The 19,784-nt window shown below is 40.8% G+C and overlaps 4 protein-coding genes across 5 annotated transcripts; 1 reads left to right on the forward strand and 3 right to left on the reverse strand.

Annotated features, from left to right (window-relative positions):
• Nucleotides 1–15: 15 nt before the first annotated feature.
• On the reverse strand, nucleotides 16–2,529 carry LOC115664180 (septum-promoting GTP-binding protein 1). Its single transcript, XM_030586123.2, has 6 exons — nucleotides 2,182–2,529; nucleotides 1,793–1,913; nucleotides 1,560–1,656; nucleotides 1,391–1,430; nucleotides 784–867; nucleotides 16–482 (listed from the first exon to the last, which is right to left on the reverse strand). The coding sequence occupies exons 1-6, from the start codon at nucleotides 2,512–2,514 to the stop codon at nucleotides 318–320; spliced, it is 840 nt and encodes a 279-aa protein (XP_030441983.1). The 5' UTR covers nucleotides 2,515–2,529; the 3' UTR covers nucleotides 16–317.
• A 5,098-nt stretch (nucleotides 2,530–7,627) lies between these two features.
• Nucleotides 7,628–11,288, forward strand: LOC130138107 (chloroplastic lipocalin-like). Of its 2 annotated transcripts, none has more exons than XM_056311145.1 (5): nucleotides 7,628–7,788; nucleotides 8,595–8,718; nucleotides 9,121–9,360; nucleotides 10,430–10,720; nucleotides 10,865–11,288. In XM_056311145.1, the coding sequence occupies exons 1-5, from the start codon at nucleotides 7,727–7,729 to the stop codon at nucleotides 11,141–11,143; spliced, it is 996 nt and encodes a 331-aa protein (XP_056167120.1). In that variant the 5' UTR covers nucleotides 7,628–7,726; the 3' UTR covers nucleotides 11,144–11,288. The 2 variants fall into 2 exon arrangements, with proteins under 2 accessions (XP_056167120.1, XP_056167121.1); XM_056311146.1 differs by having other exon boundaries at nucleotides 7,680–7,788; nucleotides 8,539–8,718.
• A 245-nt stretch (nucleotides 11,289–11,533) lies between these two features.
• On the reverse strand, nucleotides 11,534–13,222 carry LOC130138108 (protein LHCP TRANSLOCATION DEFECT-like). The gene is made up of 2 exons (XM_056311147.1): nucleotides 12,846–13,222; nucleotides 11,534–12,036 (listed from the first exon to the last, which is right to left on the reverse strand). Exons 1-2 carry the CDS (start codon nucleotides 13,128–13,130, stop codon nucleotides 11,782–11,784), a joined length of 540 nt encoding a protein of 179 aa, XP_056167122.1. The 5' UTR covers nucleotides 13,131–13,222; the 3' UTR covers nucleotides 11,534–11,781.
• Nucleotides 13,223–17,282: 4,060 nt separating this feature from the next.
• Nucleotides 17,283–19,205, reverse strand: LOC130138234 (uncharacterized). Its single transcript, XM_056311678.1, has 3 exons — nucleotides 19,020–19,205; nucleotides 18,058–18,480; nucleotides 17,283–17,618 (listed from the first exon to the last, which is right to left on the reverse strand). Exons 1-3 carry the CDS (start codon nucleotides 19,203–19,205, stop codon nucleotides 17,454–17,456), a joined length of 774 nt encoding a protein of 257 aa, XP_056167653.1. The 3' UTR covers nucleotides 17,283–17,453.
• Between the last annotated feature and the right edge of the window lie 579 nt (nucleotides 19,206–19,784).

Here is a 19,784-nt window from a genome sequence, read left to right on the forward strand (position 1 = left end):
AGGGGAATTTGGAAGTGTCAAATACTGGATTCCTCAGGTTTTTGATTATGTAAAGCTCAATCTTCTATAGGGTGTTGCATAAGCTCAACCTTATATCTTAACAAATTAGCCAGTTTCGAAAGAAACCATAAGGGGATCAAACAATCCCAACCTGTTTCTTGAGTTCTGATTTCCGAAACTCAAGAATGCAACAACAAAAAAGAAAAAAAAAAGGGAATTAGGTAAGTAAACAGAAACTTATTCATTCTCTCTCTTGTGTTTTTCTCCTAACTGCTGAACTATGTACAAAAAGGGTTTTGTCAGGGAATAACAGACGTTTAGAAGTCGATGATGGGTTCACCGATGGTCAGGTTCCTCTCAAGGCTCCATGGCAAGTTAAAGAGCTTGGCCATTATGAACTTGAATATCTTGTTGACATTGATGTTGTGGGTCGCACTCGAGAAGAAAAGGGTCGCCTTCATCGCCTTTGCATACGCCCTTGCCTGCGTTTAAATGCAAATTCAAATCTCTCCAATTGCACCCACATATGGAAGATTGTTCAATTTAAAGTAAAAGTTTCAAAAATAAAAACGTAAAAAAAGAGAAGCTTTTTCATGACGTAATAAAGGGTGTAATGCTACTTTAGTGAAAAGCGTGCATCCCTGTGCTTGTGCTTTACGCGTAGAGAGGTCACACAAACGTCCAAAGCGTTGGAAATGTTAGACAGAGGGAAGACTTCTCAAGTCAAAGTCTTTCTCCGCTGTCATCTCAGACATTCTTGTTCAGATAGCTGTCTGTAATTACCTGAGTTATGATTGTCCATTGTAAATCTGGAGGAAGCTTGACGAAATCATCGAACTTTGTCCCGATTAATACGGGAATAGCTGTCTGCATACAAGTAAGGTGGACAAATTAGATGCCTTTGCTCTTCACAAAACTATACACTTCGAACTTTCAATGTTTCAGGACTCGGTGTCCATAAACAGATGGCGGAAAACAAGGAGCAAAAAGAGTGCTGCTATTATCAATTTCATCATCAATTCAGGGGTAATTTTGTCATGACGTCAAAGAAAGCTCCTCCATTTTGATGAGTGGCATTTCAGAGCAGTGCATACTTTTACACATGGAGAAACTTGACACTATGATTCATGACATTCCCAACTTTTCCAACCTCACATCACTGAGCATTTCCAGTAGCAAAGTTCCAAACACAAGTAACATCTGCATCATCATTTCACTCGATTCTCCAACATTAGGATTGATCAGTGGTGACCAATGGTTAATCCCATCACCAATAATTTGCATCCCCACAAAACTTCATTGTTGATATGAACTACTCATTTGATGGCAAATTGGTTAATCTGATGACAAAGAGAGGTAATAGTGCCAAGCAGAAAACTGCATTTGGTACCTGATTCCACTTTCTCGCTTGAGCATACCACCCAACAACACTGCAAAAAATCCGCACCGCAAGACACACAATACTTAAGAAACCTTTCCGAGAAATCATTAACAGCAAAATGGAAGTAATTTGTAAGATTCGTCGGGAAGAAGATTAGAGATGACGATTATGTGCAGACCTGTTTAAGGTACACCTACTAGTAAGGTCAAACATGAACAAAATTGCCACTGCATCTTTACAAGCTATGGGCAGATGATCGACGGAGCTGTTGTCGCCTGCAGTTAGAAAACAGAGATCCCATTTCAAGCAGAAAATAGAGAATTAGGTACTTAACCCCAAAAGAATCACTGAAAATCAGGAATCATTTCTCTGAATTTATCCCCGAAGAAAAGAAGAAATTGCTTCACTTACCTGCCACATCCCAAATACTACATGAAATTCTGGCTCCTTGAACAAACATCGTTTTGTCCATCAAATTTAACCCTGTCATTTGCAGGCTGCACTTTTCCTGCTCATCTCCTACGTATTTAATCTGCCAAGAAGAAGTTGCAGGACTTTGCATCAGTATTCATCGCATATTATGAGCAAGGATAACAGAAAAGCAGTATCATCCAATAGAGGAGTAACAACTAAAAACAAGAAAAAGGAAAGTACTAGAAAAATTCAAGAAGATAACAAGAAGTCTACTTTCTGATGAAAAATCAAGGAAAGAAAAACAGAAACAAATTTCTGTACTCTTCTTTGAAGCAGATAAGGAAAGGATCACTTCTGGTGAATATCAAGAACGCCATCTTACTTACCACGAAGCTAGTTTTCCCAATCTGGCAATCACCCAGCAAACTGATCTTCAGGGATACCAAATCCGAATCCGTCTCGTGCTCGCCGCATGCCGTCGCCGGCCCTTCCAGAGCCTCCATGCCCGACAGGGAATTGCCCCGGCGGGGCAGGCGCCGGTACCGGGCCGCCCCCGTCCGCCGCCCCGTGGAGCAAACGAGGATCCTCTCCCAGATGAACCGGAAGAAGTCCCGGAATATCGAGACCCGCTCGACGACCCTCCACGGCAGGTTGACGCGCACGATCCTCCGGCAGAGCTGCGTCATCTTCCCGGTGGCTTCATGAATAAGCTCGGCCATGGAGATGGTGGGAGGTGGCCACGAGCTTTCTCATCAGTCTTTGTTCTCCTTGCGTGTTGATGACTTTTGGTATTTGTGTTGGGCTAGAGAAAGGGAAGGGTCACGTATACTGTGCTATAGATAATTCACAAAGACGGTTGACCGGTATGTTCATTGGGAGGACAGAATAGTCCAGCTTGCCGGCTTCTTGGGTTCGACGAGGCTTGGGGGGGGCATTTGGGTCAATCTCGATGGACAATTGGGTCTAGCAAAGCTTTTCATAAAAGGGGTAGATGCCAAATCAAATTTGGTCATTTTCTTTATGTTCTTTGGTTTTGCTGCTTTCGTTTCCTTTTTCTTTACCTCCTTTTCTTAAAGAGATGGAACCTTGTCGACGGAACGCAGAGCACAAGCATCTTGTGATGCGTTTTAAATGGAAGGGATTGGAGAATGTGAGTTTCTTTAATGAGCAAGAGCTCTGAGATGGGTCGCCCCCCAAGAAAAGCTGCAGATCAGAAGCTATTCTCGATAAACAAAAAATTGGGCTATCAATAGTAATTAGAAATTATGAAATAATTGAGTTGGAATCTCATCGTTTTTAACTTAAAGTAACTTTAAAAGCCTTATCTCGGTACATGCAAATTGAGGGATTTTCGTGCATCTATCAAGTTTAATAGGTCTGAGACTCGAGGGAGCCGTTTTTGGAAATTTTTGTCGTATTTTTGGGATTTTTTTTTATCTATGATGAACTTCGGCTTTTGTATAGTTTGCTGAACATATAGAGAACAAAGACTCCGACGTGAAAATCCATATATATCGATTTTGGAATATAGAACAGAGTTCAACCTACAATGCTGGATTTTTCAGAATGGTATTCTTCTTGCCTATAAAATGCGAAGAGGCTAATTTCGAGGGGTTGGTGCAATTGATTGGGAGATAAAGGGTTCTTAATCAATAATTAAAAGTCGTCCATTTGAATTTTATCAAATACGTGTAAACCGTTTTGGATCTGGGCCATCTGCTCGGATCATAGGTTTGCATCAATCTATATGCGGGATTTGTAGAATGTTTTATGAGCCATTAAAGTAATCAGGTGCTCATGTTCTTTAGATATACATACATGGATACATATATAAAATGCAGGCCGATGTGTTCTTTGCCAAGACAAAAGTTTAAGGTCGATTACTCCTGAATCATCTGACACCGAAAAAGGGTCAGGCAACGAGATGGTGTGTTTTTTGATTGGCGGATCCAGATCAAGCTCCATTTTATGCACAAAAGGGTAAAAATGGTAGAAAAAAAAGAGAGGGTATTGTCAGAAAAATCCCATTTCTTTTACCACAAGAAAAGTATATACCAGAAAAGTACAAAACTTCACACATGATCAAAGCACAGGGTTTCGTCTCTGGTAGGTGGCACTCAATCTTCCCTTTCAATCAACTGTAGTTTCATAGGTTACTTGAGAGGCTCTAGGGTTTGCATCACTTATGCTCAGCATGGGATGGCAGGGATAAGGGCAGGCTGAACAGTTCCTTGTGATGTCAAGCTCAGGAGAAAGATTATAGTTCATTACACTCTACCCTCAAATATAGAGATAACTCTCTCTGTATCCTATGCTATACTTTTAGTAATTAAGTACCTAGATTTTACGGAATTATTTCAATTCGCATCATATGTTCCCAGTCGAAAAATGGGGTCTTTTGTTACGTGATCGTATGCAACTCATCGACCGATCATGCTGTACTCTCGAGGATTGTCCCAAGAGAATGCACAAACACATCGGGCACATTCCACTTCTTCGCTCGAGGCTGGATTCATAACTACTTATTCAAAGAGTTGAAAAATATGCATTCAGAACATCCTGTCTACTCAATCAAGCTACGTGTTGATCGCGATGTTCATTTCGACGATACTTCTATAGAAAAATGTTGAATCTCGTGGACTGATTAGAAAATTGAAAGAGAGTTGCAAGCCGACTTTTCAGCGGAAGTACAAATAAAAGGTGGAACGGAGTGATTGCCGTGAGATGAATTCGATTAAATTTCGGGTTAAAAAGAATTACAGGTCACAAAGTACTGATAAACTCCAAACGCCAGGGGGCAAACCGTAAATAAGTCATTCCCTTAAATTTAAAAAAGCTCCTTGCCCTTTTTTCTCCTAAGCAAATGCGCCGTCCATGATTAAAATTGTCCCTAAGAAACTCTTAATCAATATCCTTCCAAATGCCATTGAAGGTTCCCACACCAACTCAAAGTCAGAGCCTGCTAAATCTCAAATCTCACAAAAAAAAAAAAACGCAGCCATTTGCATGCCTGACATAATGTTTCCTCTGGTCCATATAATATTTTTTGATTTCTCGATTTCCAAAACTCAGAGGACCACGTTACAATAGACGATAAACTGAGGGGGGGCGAGAGGGGAAATACGATAAATTTAGGCCGGACACGTAAGTTTCACCTGCAATCGCATATAAAATCATCAAGCGTGTCGTTACTAGTGCCAAACATGATGACACATCGAACTCGAAACGTTGACCAGGGCCGCCACGATTTTGATGCTTAATATAATATAACTCGTGAAATTAGCATCTCCATATTCATTTCCTTCACCTGAAAAAAGGAGTTAAAAAGTATCGCATAGGGGCAGAGAGAGAGAGAGAGAAAGAACCTCTAACAATTGGGTGGGGAGGCTTCTCCAGGGCAGTCCAAGATTAGAACGGACACCTAAAATCTATGCCCACACCTAACTTCTTTTAAATATTCATGCCGCGAATTGTCATGTATATAAACAATGGGGTCGGGTAGAATACATGCGTGAGATTTTCTTTGACACCAAACTGCAAAAAATCGAGAATTCAGCACAATCCCATCTGCTAGTTACGTCATATGAGCATATATTTCTATTATTTTAACGTCAGGGGAATCATCAATAGATGGTCTTCCGATCAGAATTTTTCCTAAGTGCCGAGGCCACGACAATGAAAATGACATGGTTAGGTGCGGTTGCTTCTGGTCGAATCATCCTCGACACATCAAAAAGCGAAGCAGGAAGGCTCTCTCCCATTTCAATGATGGTGGCGACCAATTCACACACTCAAGGTGGGAACTGGGAAGTGCCTCTTGGTCTGTTTTTGCTTGCCCAGACAAACGCGATTTTGGAACTTTCCAAGTTGCCAGGCCAAGTGGGTCGATCGTTTAATGTCTATCCGGTTAATCATGCTGAGAAATGACACCAATTTGCATGCTTTAGTCTGTCGTCCGAATCATTAACGTCTTTCGGGTGCGCCTGTTTCACGAAAAGTGAATAATTTGCATCCCTTCTAGAAATGAACGAACGAAAAAAGTATTTATTCATTCACGAAAATATTTGGAGACGAATTGTTGTCGATAATAAAACTTTATTCGTCGACTGATTATTTCGGACGATACAAGCGACCGTTTTCAGGGAAATATTTTTCAAATCATTCATTTTTTTGCGAATCAAACGGAATCCTTAATTTTTCTAAATTTGATTTTAAGGGTACTTTTTTGTTTCGGCACAAGCGCCCTCGACGTAAATGTAGGTGCAACTTGGAGGAAAAATCCTAGGATGGAGAGGCATCGAAAGGGATGAATGAGAGGAGAGAGCGCCCCATCAAGCAAGTAATTGTCTCAGAATGATGGTGAGAGGTTGGACCATGATGAGTGTGATTACTAGGATAACATTAACATGATCGAATCTTTTGATGACTTGGGCCTCCACCCAAATAAATAAATCAATTAATATAGGGTATGTTTGTTTGAGTAAAAAAAAAAATGTTATCGCGAATAAGTTTTGGGCAGTTTCACGCTTTCGATTTGCTGAAAATGATCAATCAACGGAAAACTATTTTATGCTTAAAGTTAGGAAAGTGAATTTCTCGACCTGAAATAAGAAAAACATTTTCCTGGAAAAGCATCTTCTTTTATCGTGAAAATTTTCTTCGAAACAAACGCGCCCATATTCTTGCTATGCTTACCGTGTTGGAGCAACCTTTGATATAAATTCTATGTGCTGGCTCGGTTGGTTTTAGCTAGGAGACATGTATACAAAAACATTGATGCTTTAATAACAGTTTAGAGAGAATAAGAACCCCCACTAGGCTTTATGGAAGAAGATAAGAATGAAGCTCACATGACGCGTTCATCCACAGTAGTTCCTCCTTTCACCCTCCTCCTCTTGTTTCTTGCTTCCCTTCTTTCCTTTTGGCCTGTCCCCCTTTCCGTGTCTCCTTCGCTAATTTCCAAGCTAATCAAGCCGGAAAAAAAAGAGAGATTTTCAAAAACAAGGGGCAAAATAGGAATTTGGGGAACATACTGAGGCCTCTTGTTGAACATTATACGATCTTGGGCTAGCTTTTTGCATATTTAAAAATTCATTCAGACATTGTGGATGCATAAATTTCATTTAACCCGAGTGGCGGCATGCAATCAAACCCGCGTCAATAATCGATAATATAACATGATTCGACCTTGTTGCAGTTTGGCCCAATTATGAAACTCGGTTTGGGAGGCTTGGATCGAGAGTATGATCGAATGAATCCGAACAAGTCTTATCTTATAATGCTTGAAATTTTTCTTTTCTTTTTTTAAAATAGTGAAATAAAATAAGTGAGTGAATCATTTCCAAGAAGATTCTGCTTGGCACACTAATATCGTACTTAGAACGAAAGCATTGTGAGGCAAGGAGATAGACGGAAAAGAAAAGGAACATATTAACTATGCACTTTCCACTTTTTGCAATAATTTTGCACGAAAGCGAAGTTGTACAAGATTGGAAAGAGTGATCTTGTGCTTGTGCTTGAGTTGAAACACTAGCTCGCGTTCTGAGATTCTTCCATCTTGATTTTGGATAATTATTCAATTGTGATGGGACAAGAAATGTCATATCTCGAGAAGAGTTAATAGCTTATCTATAAAATCGGACACCAAAGGTTTGATCAGAACATGAAGAAAATGATTTCAGACCCTGATGCATATACATCCAATCTCACCAAATGACATGCAAGTAAACCCGAATCTTTACAAGGAGAGACACAACCATTGAAGAGCCAAACACATCTCTCACCACATCTCACCATGCAAACGACGTCGTCTCCTTCCAGATATTTCCAACGACCCTGTCTGAGAAGCAGCTCAACGGCTTGTGAAGGGACTTGTACAGTATATGCTCATTGCTCACGCTCGCTCAGAGAGAGAGAGAGAGAGAGAGAGAGATGGCGCATGTGCAGGCATCTCAATTTCTTCTTCAGCTACGGGCTCCTCCGCCAATACCCAGGTCCCAACACTCTCCAAAATGCTATCTTCTGCTTTCAATTGTATCCATTTTGTTAGAGGCTTGCTCATGTTTGATGTTGGCGATCTTCTATCCAATGCAATGATTGCTCTGCGAATTGGGTCTCTTATTAGTTTGCGCCGGAGGAATTCCTGGGTTTGTTTGCATGTATTGTCTTCTCCAACATGGTATCATTTGCAGTGGGCACTCAAACTTTGTTAAACTTGAATGTGGTTGATGATTGAGCATGATCTGTTGGTTGAGTTATGCTAGGTATATACTCATGCTGGCGTGCTAAATTGGTATATTGAGAGTAATGTATCGGTCTGCGAGTGGAATTTGAACAATTGGGCTACAATCAACACCCAAATCGAGTCCTCCACGCAACCTTGTATATCCATTTGTAGGCTATTCTCTTCTTAGCATATCTGATGAACATGTCTCTTGGGGCTCGAGTCATTGTTCAGATTGTTCTTTTTCGAGATATTCCGATATGTCCACACACAAAATTTGCTCTAATCTCATCTGTCTTTGAAGCCATAAGTAAACAGCCCTTCACACTGAAGTCAAAGGTTCTAGCAATCTGTTGTTTGGTTTTGAGAGAGACCCAGCTTTTGGATGGTCATTTTGGATGCTTGAGTTTTGCTTCAGCTTGTATTAACATAAGCTTTTGTAGTCGTAGAACTGTTGGAGTTCATAATGGAGGCTGAGTAAGGTTTTTAGGAAGTCGGCCCTGTTTCATATGTCATGCAGTCTCCACTCTCCGGTTGGTTGATTTAGAATTATCCGCAATTCTCCTGCCCATGCAGGGTGATGCTGGGGAAACAAAGCCTGAAATGCTCTAGTGACCAATCTTTTACAAGTAAACTGGCGACTGGAAGTATAATGACTGGGATTGCTGCTTCGCTGATGTTTCTCCTCCCCACTGATCAGGTGTTCCACTTAGTGTAGCTGATAAGTGAATCTGTCAAATATTGCCATTGCTTGACGGGGACAATGTAAAACTATTGCCGAACAGCAATAATTTTTCTGTTCATTATAAGTTGCGTGTCGCAGTCATAATGTTCACGCTTATTGGATTGATTGATTGACAGATCAAATTATGGGCTCTTTATTTAGACATCAGATTTTGGAGTCAAATTTCAGAGGATTAGATGATTCCCCAGTGGTTTCTTCATTTTTTTTACCATATTAAAGGAAAAAGTTGTCTGAGTTGTATCTCCTTTTCAATTTGTAATAGTCTGCTGTTGAAATGAACTGCACAATTTGCATTTAGTTAGAAAAACTTTCAATTGGAAATCTCCCGTTTCATATTTACTTGCATTTGCAAGGCAGGTTTATGCACATGATTTCTCGCATCACCACAATGTATGCCAGCTTGCAAGTGCTGCAGAGACTGCAATGACATTGCCATTTGATAAGGGGTCTGGTGAAGAAAGCCAGAAGTTTATGGTCATGCGAGGTATGACAGCTGATAATTTTGACCCTATCAGATATTCAGGAAGATGGTTTGAAGTGGCATCTCTCAAACGAGGATTTGCCGGACAAGGCCAAGAAGACTGCCACTGCACTCAAGTAAGTGCTACAGTAATCTTGTTCAATGCATGCATGTTTGTATATAACGAAGAATAAGGGGCTTGTTTCGCTGTAGGAAATTGCAGGGTCCTTGGTTTGCGAAAACATATGGCAATGAAGTTTACAATAGAATTGTGAAGACATGTTTGGTTGTGTCACGGTAGATATTGTGAAAACATGTTTGGTAATCATGTTTTCACCAAACATGTTTTCAGATTTTGTGTTCATTTTTCCTTGTTTTATGAATATTAAACGAAGGATCAATTTTTGAAATCTTTATCCACAAAATCTACTCCTTGTCTGCAAAGTAGGATTTACGTCCATTAAATTAGTTACTGCTTATCTAAAACTATAATGTTTGACCATAAAATTGGTTACATATATCTTTGCCCAAAAACTCAATATCTTACTTGAAGATGGAGACTCATGAACTACAATATCCATTATAAGTAAACATTTTCTAGTAATCTTCCCTTCTCCTATGATTTTCTCACCTTTATAACTGATGCCATTGGTCAACATTCACAATAAGAATACTCCCTGAAAATAAGGTCAACTCCTAACAAGAATGCTCCTTATGAGAAAAGAATATCACAATTTTTATACTTCTTTTGATTACGAAACTGACATAACCATATATATTTTTACAATTCTCATTCCTAAGAAATATTGTCTATTTCATGAACCGAACACGATTTTCATTTTCACTAACTACGAAAACTGAAAACTTTTTATCGAACCAGACGGACCAAAAAATATTCGTGTTCCTATTTGAACAGCTTAGACTGAGTAATGTCTAAAATCTTATTGTGCTTGATGAAAATGAAATCGAAAAGAATTCTGGTAGTTCTTACTTCTTTTATTGCTGCATTAATATCAGCTCAGCTTTGAGTGGATTAGTAATGTGGGTTTAGAGTTCAAATATCAAATGTGCGGCGTACTGGTATACATGGACTTATGAAGGAACCCATTTTTTTTGAAAAAATACGTAAGGTTCTTTTGTCTGCTTTAAATTGTTGTTGCAATGACAATGGTGGCCGCTACAATACATTTTTGTGATACATTACAGGGAGTATACACATTTGACATGGCGGCACCATCAATCCGGGTCGACACCTTTTGTGTACACGGAGGACCTGATGGATACATAACCGGCATAAGGGGAAACGTCCAATGCATTCCGGAGGAAGAATTGGAGCAAAAGCAAACTGATTTAGAAAAGCAAGAAATGATCAAAGAGAAGTGTTATCTCCGTTTTCCTACGCTGCCATTCATCCCGAAGGAGCCATACGATGTCATAGCTACTGATTATAAGACTTTCTCTCTTGTCTCTGGCGCGAAAGACCGAAGCTTCATCCAGGTAACTGACTCATTTTCGTCAAGATAGTGAAAGATAACTTTCATATCTAGGATAGCAAATTTTACATGGAGAGCAATGACCAATGGCTGGAATTTTTTATAGAAAGGGACGCGAGAACATCTCATGATTTTTGTGATTCTACAGATCTATTCCAGGACACCCAACCCTGGACCTGAATTCATCGAGAAGTACAAGAGTTACTTAGCAAACTTTGGTTATGACCCAAATAAGATCAAGGATACACCACAAGACTGTGAAGTCATGTCAGATAGCCGGCTCGCCGCGATGATGTCGATGTCCGGGATGCAACAAGCTTTGACCAACCAGTTTCCAGAGTTAGAGCTACAGTCCCCTATCCAATTCAACCCTTTCACGAGCATATTCGATACTTTAAAGAAGCTTATCCAACTCTATTTCAAGTAGGCGTGCCTTTAATACACCGCGCCTGGATTTCTCTCGTGGAACATGTTCATATGATAGTCATCCGGATTTTTTTGATATATCTGAAGCAATTCCGGCATATATCATCCGATTGAATGCAAAGATTTGCCGTGGACTCTTCTCTTCCGACACTATTGTCGACAGTGTAGTGCTTTGAAATGAACACAAGCACTGAATTTGCTGGATGCCTATAATCTTAAGGATGTTGCGCATAAGTGCAACTAAATGAGCAAATAGGGGTCCCATCTGACCACCTGATTTAATTATCTTTAATTATTCAAGAAGTAATCAAGTATAATTAAGCAAGCTCTGAGAGTGAACATACACAGTGTGAGAAGAAACCTCCGTTTTTTTCTTGAAACGCAAGGAACGTTTTGCCAAACTCTTTATCAACTTGGTGATGTTCAGAGTGACCACTTTCCACAATCCTCCTCAAAGACCCTGTAATCTTCCACTATGGGAATAACAAGAGTAACAAGACTGATGATCTAGTGATCAATACAGTACTGGTTACTACGGTAACCAGAAGAGAAGATCTGCACCAAAAACATGGCCTATAGAAATATGATGCACAACATGTATATGACAAATCATGCAAAATCGCACTGAAATTAGTCCGATCACGACTTCTGAACTGAAAACCCAAGGATGAAGTCCCTGATTTCTTCGTCTGCCCTGTCGAGTGCAGTCCGACCATCGGCATCCTTGACATTGTAATCAGCCCCAGCCCTCAGTAGCTCCTCAATCTTTGGCTTGTCACCTTCTGATGCCGCCAACAGCAGTAAGATATCTACAGGATGGATGTTTTGGCTTAAAAGAGCCTCCATCTTGTCGTATGTTCCCTCGACGGCAAGCATCCCCATGTAGTTGAAGTACTGCAAATACCATTGCAAATGCCTCTTTCATTCATTTGCACAAACATAATTCTGCTCAGAAATGGAAATCGGTCGCAGACACAAATGACTCCTCCCCAAATGCTGCCGGGCTTGGCGTCCACATAATTTCTACCTTCTCATTTCGTTCACTACTTAAGCTAAAGCCACAATAACGGAATTTCAACTGTCCAAGGATTAGGAATCCTATGAATTCATCTTGGTTTCCACACTATAACACCCAACCAAAAAATAAGCACCGAAGACCGAAAGATTTTCAGAAAGATAGTAGCAAAAGCATGAAGTAAAACAGCTTGAGAGCAATGGCATCACACATCATTTACTCTACTCCTACTTTGCTTCAACCTTGTTTCATTTGTATCCGACAGGCTGACAATCATAACACTAATCAGAGCAAAAAGCCTATCCCTCTGTCCATGGTTAGAAGAAAAACTCCCACTGCTAATGAAACATGACAAATATACACGAACAGTAGGAATAGATAAGGCTGTCATTTACCACTTGAAGCTCACTCCACCCCATTTCCTGGACCTCCAAATAACTCACAACATTACATTTGCTACTTACATGTGCTTGCCTTTTCGCTCTTTAAGCTACTTGCATCCTCAAAAACCGTCCAATCTTGATGTGTGTGCACAAAGTATGCGGTGACCCAAGCAGTCCAAAGTACCAAAACTTTCGCACCGTCTTCACATCGTCATTGAATCCCACAATTCAACCTCCTCAAATTACATCACGACTCCACGGAAAACAGAGAAAGAATTTACATGAAAAAAAACCGATGATCCTACCTGCTCAACGTCATCTCTGTCAAAATCATCACGGGACTGGCTCCCATAAATGCCGGCGCCTTCAGAATCAACCCCATTCTTCCCGAACTTGAACCAGCACCTGGCTCTCGACCCGTTGCACGGTCCAATCCTAACGGGTCGTGCCCAACCCAGCTTGCTTCTTGCACCCAGAAACCGTGAATTCAAGATCAAACAAGAAGGCGGAGAAGAAGGAGGAGGAGGAGGAGGAGGAGGAGGTTTTGTGGTGAAGGGCAGGTGATGGATAGTGCATGATACTGAAGCCATTGCTATGAAGTACGAAAGGAAGCTGAGCTCTCTGTGTCACCTGCAAGTTTTATCCACTCGCACCTAGACGATCGTATGAACCCGAATCTATTCGGGCGGGTCCCCACGTGTGATTTGGTAATGGAGCCGGGTCGGCCCAATCAAGCCCAAATCCAGGCCCGCCCAGCCCGAAATGTACGTGCTCTCGAGGAGATGGCAACAACGGTCTTGATAACGTTTGGTTCATTTGCAATCGAAGTCTAAAACATTTTGAAGACGGGCAGTCGAAATTTAAAGGGTGTTAAATTGATGCAATTGAGTCGATCTAGACACCGGTTTCAACCAAACTTTGCTAATGTGGCACGTAGAAATTCGTTGTGGCGTTTTTTTAAATATTTTTTAGCATATGGAGCGCTGAAGTATCATTGACGTGGAGTCGCATTAAAAAAGATGGATTTTTTTTTTATAAAAGAAAATAAAAAGGGCAAAACCTAAAGAGGACAAGAAAAATCAAATGAAGAGAGGGGCAGAAAGGCGGACCATAGACGGGGATCTATTGTTGATTGGGAGTTGGCATCGCTACCCCCACGTCACCGGTCACAGTCGAGGGCCCTCGCCACAAGCACCCGCTCGGCGAGGTGTTGGCAATGTGGGGGCGGCATCTTCAAGCTCACGATCCCTCTTTCTCTCTCTAACTTTCAATTCTATTTTTCCTTTTTTGGTTTTTTCTCAAATTTTTATTATTTAAAATTTTTTTGGCTCTCTGGTTTTTTATTTTATTTTTTGTTGTTTTCAGATTTTGAGTTTTCTTATGAGACGGACACATCAATATTGCGTCAGTGTCACATATGCCAAAAACTATTAAAATAAACACGTTGGGTTTCTAGTAAGCCACATTAGCAAAATAGGCTAAGCAATTATTAAAATTATTGCTGCTGTCTCAAAAAATTTTTAAAACTTATATTACATTTTTTTTAAATGCTTAGGACTTGATTGCATATTGAGCAAAATGTTTGGGACTTTTAGTGCAATTTTCTCAATGTTTTACCAAAAAAAACCCACCCATGGGTAGCTCAGTTGGTTAGGGCATACTTGGGATTGTGTGGTTAGGCACACTGGTCCCAGATTCGATTCTCCAGCTGAGCACTTGTGATTTAAGTGGGGGCCATGGCGGTGGGTTGCTGTGCTAGTCTCCTCCGAGGAATAGTTGAGGTGCGCGCAAGCTGGCCCGGACACCTCGGTTACCAAAAAACAAAAAAAAAAAAACAATCTGGCTCCAAGGCAACCCAGTCCGCTTAATGGTACAGCATATTAAAGCCAAAACCACAATTTATCTCACTACTTGCTTTTCAAAATTACCCTTACTATATATAAGACTCATTGTCGAACAACTATTTACTTTCTTTCTGTGCATATAGAACCACCCCTTCATTTGATTTATAATAAGTGTCTATGATTTAGGAAGACTATCATCGTTATGGTGTTTAGCGTATACTTTTACATATGATGGTTATCATGTTATCCATAGAATGATATCACTAAATAAATAAAATAAAATATACAATATCATCTCAAAAGTTCTATGGGTATGCCTGAGAACTAATTAACTATTAGGCGAGCAACAATCATGATCAGGTTGCTATTTCTTTTAGCGAAATAGACCGGAATAAATAATATGGTTTTCGTTAACGAATGCCTTAAGAAACTTGTGAAACACTTATGTGAAGAATGTACGTCAATTTCAATGCACGTTTATTCTGTTGGAGTGTCCATGCATTGAAAATGAAATCGATTATATATTTGGTATGATCAGCAAGTACCTTGGAGACATTTGTAGACAACTGTCCCCACGATATTTAAGACGGTCCATTTTAGAATGCAATCTCTTGATATGACGACATGACGGACAAACTAAAATAGCATGATCTTAAAAGAAAGAAACAAGAAAGAGGTTTGTGGAACAGGATTTGAAAGAAGAAGGGGGGAAAATGTGGGTGTTCTAAATTGCAAAAGTTGCTAATTTTCTCACAAACAGATAATTGTTGGTAAGTGAATCGAACAAGAGCTTAGACTTGAGCAAACCGGACCCCCATTGTGACCTCGGACCGAGCTGTCGATTGGGAGGTGCGACTGCCTTGTGGCGGTCGCCGCAGACCACGGTTGCTACCGACCACCGCGATCGATGACAACCCGCCATGATTCTGATTGTGCGTGAGAGAGAGCGAGCCAGGGGTAAACTTAGCTTGGAGACGATGACTTACTTTTGAGGTGTAAATTTAGCTTTAAAGTTATAATATCGCCGGGCAACTCACAATTTACCCGTTGCAGCTGGTTCTTTTTGCCGTTCGTCCCTTTGTTTTTTTTTTTTTGCTACTAAATGTGGAAGGTAAAACTCCCAGCAACCCACCACACCTCTCACAAATATACTTTAATTTCAATTGCCCAAGGCTCTTGTGATCCCATTTGATGAAGCTTTCAGCGATGGACGAGGGTGACTTATGGCATTGGGTTGGTGGATGAAGGAGGAGGAGGACGTTGGACTGAACAAGAAGATGCCATATCAGCACCTCTCTCTCCAAAAAATAATACAAAATGCCACGTCAGCATCACGTGTCACGAGAAACTAATATAAAAAGTCATGTCAGTATTTCGCCAATTTGACAATATTAAGAACTTGATTGCACTTTTTAAAAGTTTTAAAATCCGATTGCACTTTCGAGATAAACTTCGGCACTTGCGAGGGACCCTATGGGCTAACCGCGAAGAGCGAAGACATTGGTGAACCAATGAGGGGGGTTAAGTGGTACGATCCACTGCCCGGGTGGAATTTTCAGCTGATCCATATACTAAGCAGTATTTCTTATGTTTTCATTTTTTCCTTGTAGTTTTTTTTTTTACCAAGCATGTTTATTATTAAAATAACCAATCTACTAAGCTAACGACCAAAACTATACTACTACATAGCTAGTAACTCATAAACACCAACTTATAGAAAACCACAGATTTCGATTAAAACCCCGAAGCCTAAGCAAAAGCATTGTCAAAACTGGCCAAGGCGAGTTTTTAAATTTAAGCAAGACATTTCTTTTTCCTTAAAAGTGAAAATTTAAAGTTGATCGAACAAAAGCAACCATATTTTCAAAAGTTTGGAATTGGGAAACATACAGAGCACTTCAAAAATCAAAAGTTTGCTCAGAGTCGAGAACAATAATTGAAGCTCAAAAGACCAATAGCTAAAAGCCTAACACCAGAAGCTACCCCGACAAGGCTCTGAATTATTTTATAGCTGAGACGAAGAGTCCTTTTACAACTACAAGGTTTTGCTGGGACTTTCGGTGTGCCTCGACAAGACAACAAAAGACTACAGCTGTCGCCATAGACGTGACGACCCACAACACTACGTGCCTACAGACACGTTGTCTTGATGCGATCAAATGTCAATGCCACGTATTTTATCTTTCTTCCTAGCTGTGGCAATACAGATTCACCCAAATGACCCGAGAAGTTACGAAGTACACGAGCGCCAAATTCTGGATCGGTCCCTTCAATGCCATTGAAGGTCATTTGCTCACAAAGGGTCTGGGAAGGTGAAAATAACTGGGAGAAACCCATCTCCTTCACCGCATCCATAAAGGGAATTTCAGTCATGGTTTCCTCATGAACATAGAGAAAAGAACCAGCAAATGCAACCACACCCATCATCCATCATCCATGCCCTGTGAAGCACTCAAGTTGCTCCACCAAATCAACCACTCAAGTCCTGTTGTTTTCACTTGGCACTGAAGTCGTGGAAAAAGCACACCACAGCTTATTTGAAAATGACAAGAAAGAGTCGCCTTCATCCTAATTATCTAGCATGTGGTGGTCTGCCTATTCTAGAGTGACTGCATATAGTGCCACGCAAATCATCATCTAGTGTCATTTTCGACCTGTACTGTAAATCCAGGCACTACCATGGTTAATCGAGCTGAAAATCGCAATTTACAACAAAAAAATTAGGAATGTTTAGCGGAGAGCAAGTTACCAGATTTCGACAGAAGTTCCTTCCATTTACCATATTAACATAAAACTACGTACGTTTGAAACAAATCAGAAAAAACTATCTTCCATTTCCCGTAATGACCTAATGCTTGTGGTAGCATTATCAAATTTAAGCAAACAATAAGAGCACCATTTAGCAGGTAGAGAAATACGACAGTTGGTTAGCACCTTAAAAGGTTTTAACTGCAAGCACATGTATAAAGTGACCTTATGTCACTATCCCATCCACCAAGTAGTAAAAATCTACAGGGGTTCCCTCTCAGATAGAAAACTTAAGGTTCAGAATTCATGTGAATACACTAGCTATGAGACCAAAACACCCAGTGCCCCAGATCGAAAGCAATCTTCCCACCCAGACAAGACCCAAAACCACCTCTCTTCATTATCAAGCTTCCATAGCTCCCGGCATAGAGAACATGTATAAATCCAGACCAAGCGACACAGAAATCCCTCAAGAAATGGCTGCTCCTGTCGAAATAGGGACAAAGGGCACCGTCGGATCCCTTATAATGCAGGAAATCGAGTATTTCAGAAGGGTCGAGTTGAGCTGTAGAGAGAATTCAGAGAAGCCTCGACCTCAGGTCACAGACATGGCTTCTTCCTCTAGCAATCCTGCCAAACCTACATTTGGTTCACTCTTGACCCATAAAAAGAAAAGGAAAGGGAGCAGCAATAGGCTCGTGCCAAGCATATGTTCTATGATTGAGGTTTCAGACAACAGAAGGCCTGTTGGCACTTCCAGTTTCAACTACAGAAACCTCAAATTGGACATGAATCTCCAAGCCTAGACAATACTCTCAGAGAGCTTTGAGAAGCTCAGCTTCTTAAGCCGGTTAGTTATAGGGCCAGCCCAAGCTCTATCAGCGTTGCCACATCTTATATCCACAACCTCAACAATGTTAGTTACCTTTTTGTCAGTTTTCCTCCTCTCTGGAGTTCCATCAAGAGCAACATCATCGCCTGCGAGCATTGGGAGTTCAGTGTTAGTTCTGCCATGACCTTTTGTTTTCCGAGGAACCTCCAGGCTTCTTTCATCAGCACAGTTGCTGCTGCTTGCTCCGTCCATTGACTTCCTTTGTTGTGGTCTTTTAGGAGTAGTGGCCCTGCAGGAAATGGAAACCACTTGCGGCCGAGGTCGATTTCTAGGAGAGATTGGCGTCTTAGGAGCAGACTTGATGGATTCCAATTCTCTCGTCATTAGCGCACTGATTGTACCAGTGGTTCCAATCCTGATGGATCCTCCACCACCTTTGATAGCTTCCAGCGTCTGAACCATGTTGCTGAACAGTCCAATCCACAGTCTAAGGTAATTCTTCCGGCAGAAGAGTTTCTGAAGACAACGGAGTGGAGAGATCACTGATCAGAATAGCAGTTGCAAACATTTCCTGTAGTATCACTAGTTTGGAGTATGTAAATTCTTGAATGTACATGTCTAAGATAAGAACAATTTTAAGTTTACATAAAGATCTTAAAACAGCGTGAACGAGTTCAAACGACGTCTTAACCTCGGCACACGCACCAAAACCTCCTGTTGATGTTAAGTCTCAGCAAGAAAATTCATGTCCACAATAAGGTCATAATGGTATCGAAATTCCAGACAGGTGAATGACAAAGACCGACAGTTCAGGAACGAAATTAAGCACGGCTCGACCAAGATTTATCATAAGCAAATTGCAAAAGCAACTAAAGCCGTCGACAAAGCTGGTAAACATTAAACAGAACGAACGTGCATCGAGTTTGAAGTTCAAATCCTATGTTTCCACAGAGATTCTGCAAAAGGGGTAAAAGAAAGTTTCAAACTTCTCACGAAAGATGTAACTTTTAATTACGAAATCACAAGACAAAGTGCGCGACTTGCAGTGAAGATACCTCCAACTCCAAGCAATCAACCCATTTCAGCTCAAATCCATTTCCATTCAAAAAACAAAGCTTTCCCATAACAGCAAAACTGGAATATAGAGCAAAGCATTCTACGAGAGAAATCAGTCCGAAGAAGCAACGACCGAGCAACTCCGAGCACATCGACAACTCGCAAAAACCAAACAAACCGTCCATGGAACCGATTCGCCCAAAGGTCAAAACCTCAACTCGAGAGAATCACAGTGCGAACAAACCCCGTAACCACGGAGCAGATGATTCGCATTGAGACTAAGCAAGTACCTAGGACTAGGAGCGTTCGACAGCGAGCAAATCCGAGCAGATCCAACCAAGATAACGCCGAAACAATCGAATCAAAGACCCATTCTTTCCTCGTCGCGGCAACCTTCGAAAGGGACAGAGAGATACCCGAGGGAAAAGCTCCACCGAGATAGATCTTCACACGAGTGATAGTGTCGCCATCATCATCACCTTGCAGAAACCAACACGATAGCTTCGCATCGACTCGCCAACAGCCGCTGACGATCTCCGTGTCCTTATTTGCGATTCTGAAGAGCCCGGCCAACTTAGAAACGACGCACTCCAATTATTCCCTGTCGACCGGTTGGTCGGTTCTCTTATGTTTTGCGAAGACTTGAAGGTTAGGATTGGGAGGATAACGACATAAATTGTCCATAAATTTTAACTCAATATGATTTATAAATTTTTAATTTATTTAATGTGATTTGTGAATTTTAATTTAGTGTGTACCGTCAT

Source organism: Syzygium oleosum, unplaced genomic scaffold (genome assembly GCF_021117445.2).
Source record: "Syzygium oleosum isolate NSW1041296 unplaced genomic scaffold, Sole_v2.1 Sole_v2.05, whole genome shotgun sequence".
NCBI classification, from domain to species: domain Eukaryota; kingdom Viridiplantae; phylum Streptophyta; class Magnoliopsida; order Myrtales; family Myrtaceae; genus Syzygium; species Syzygium oleosum.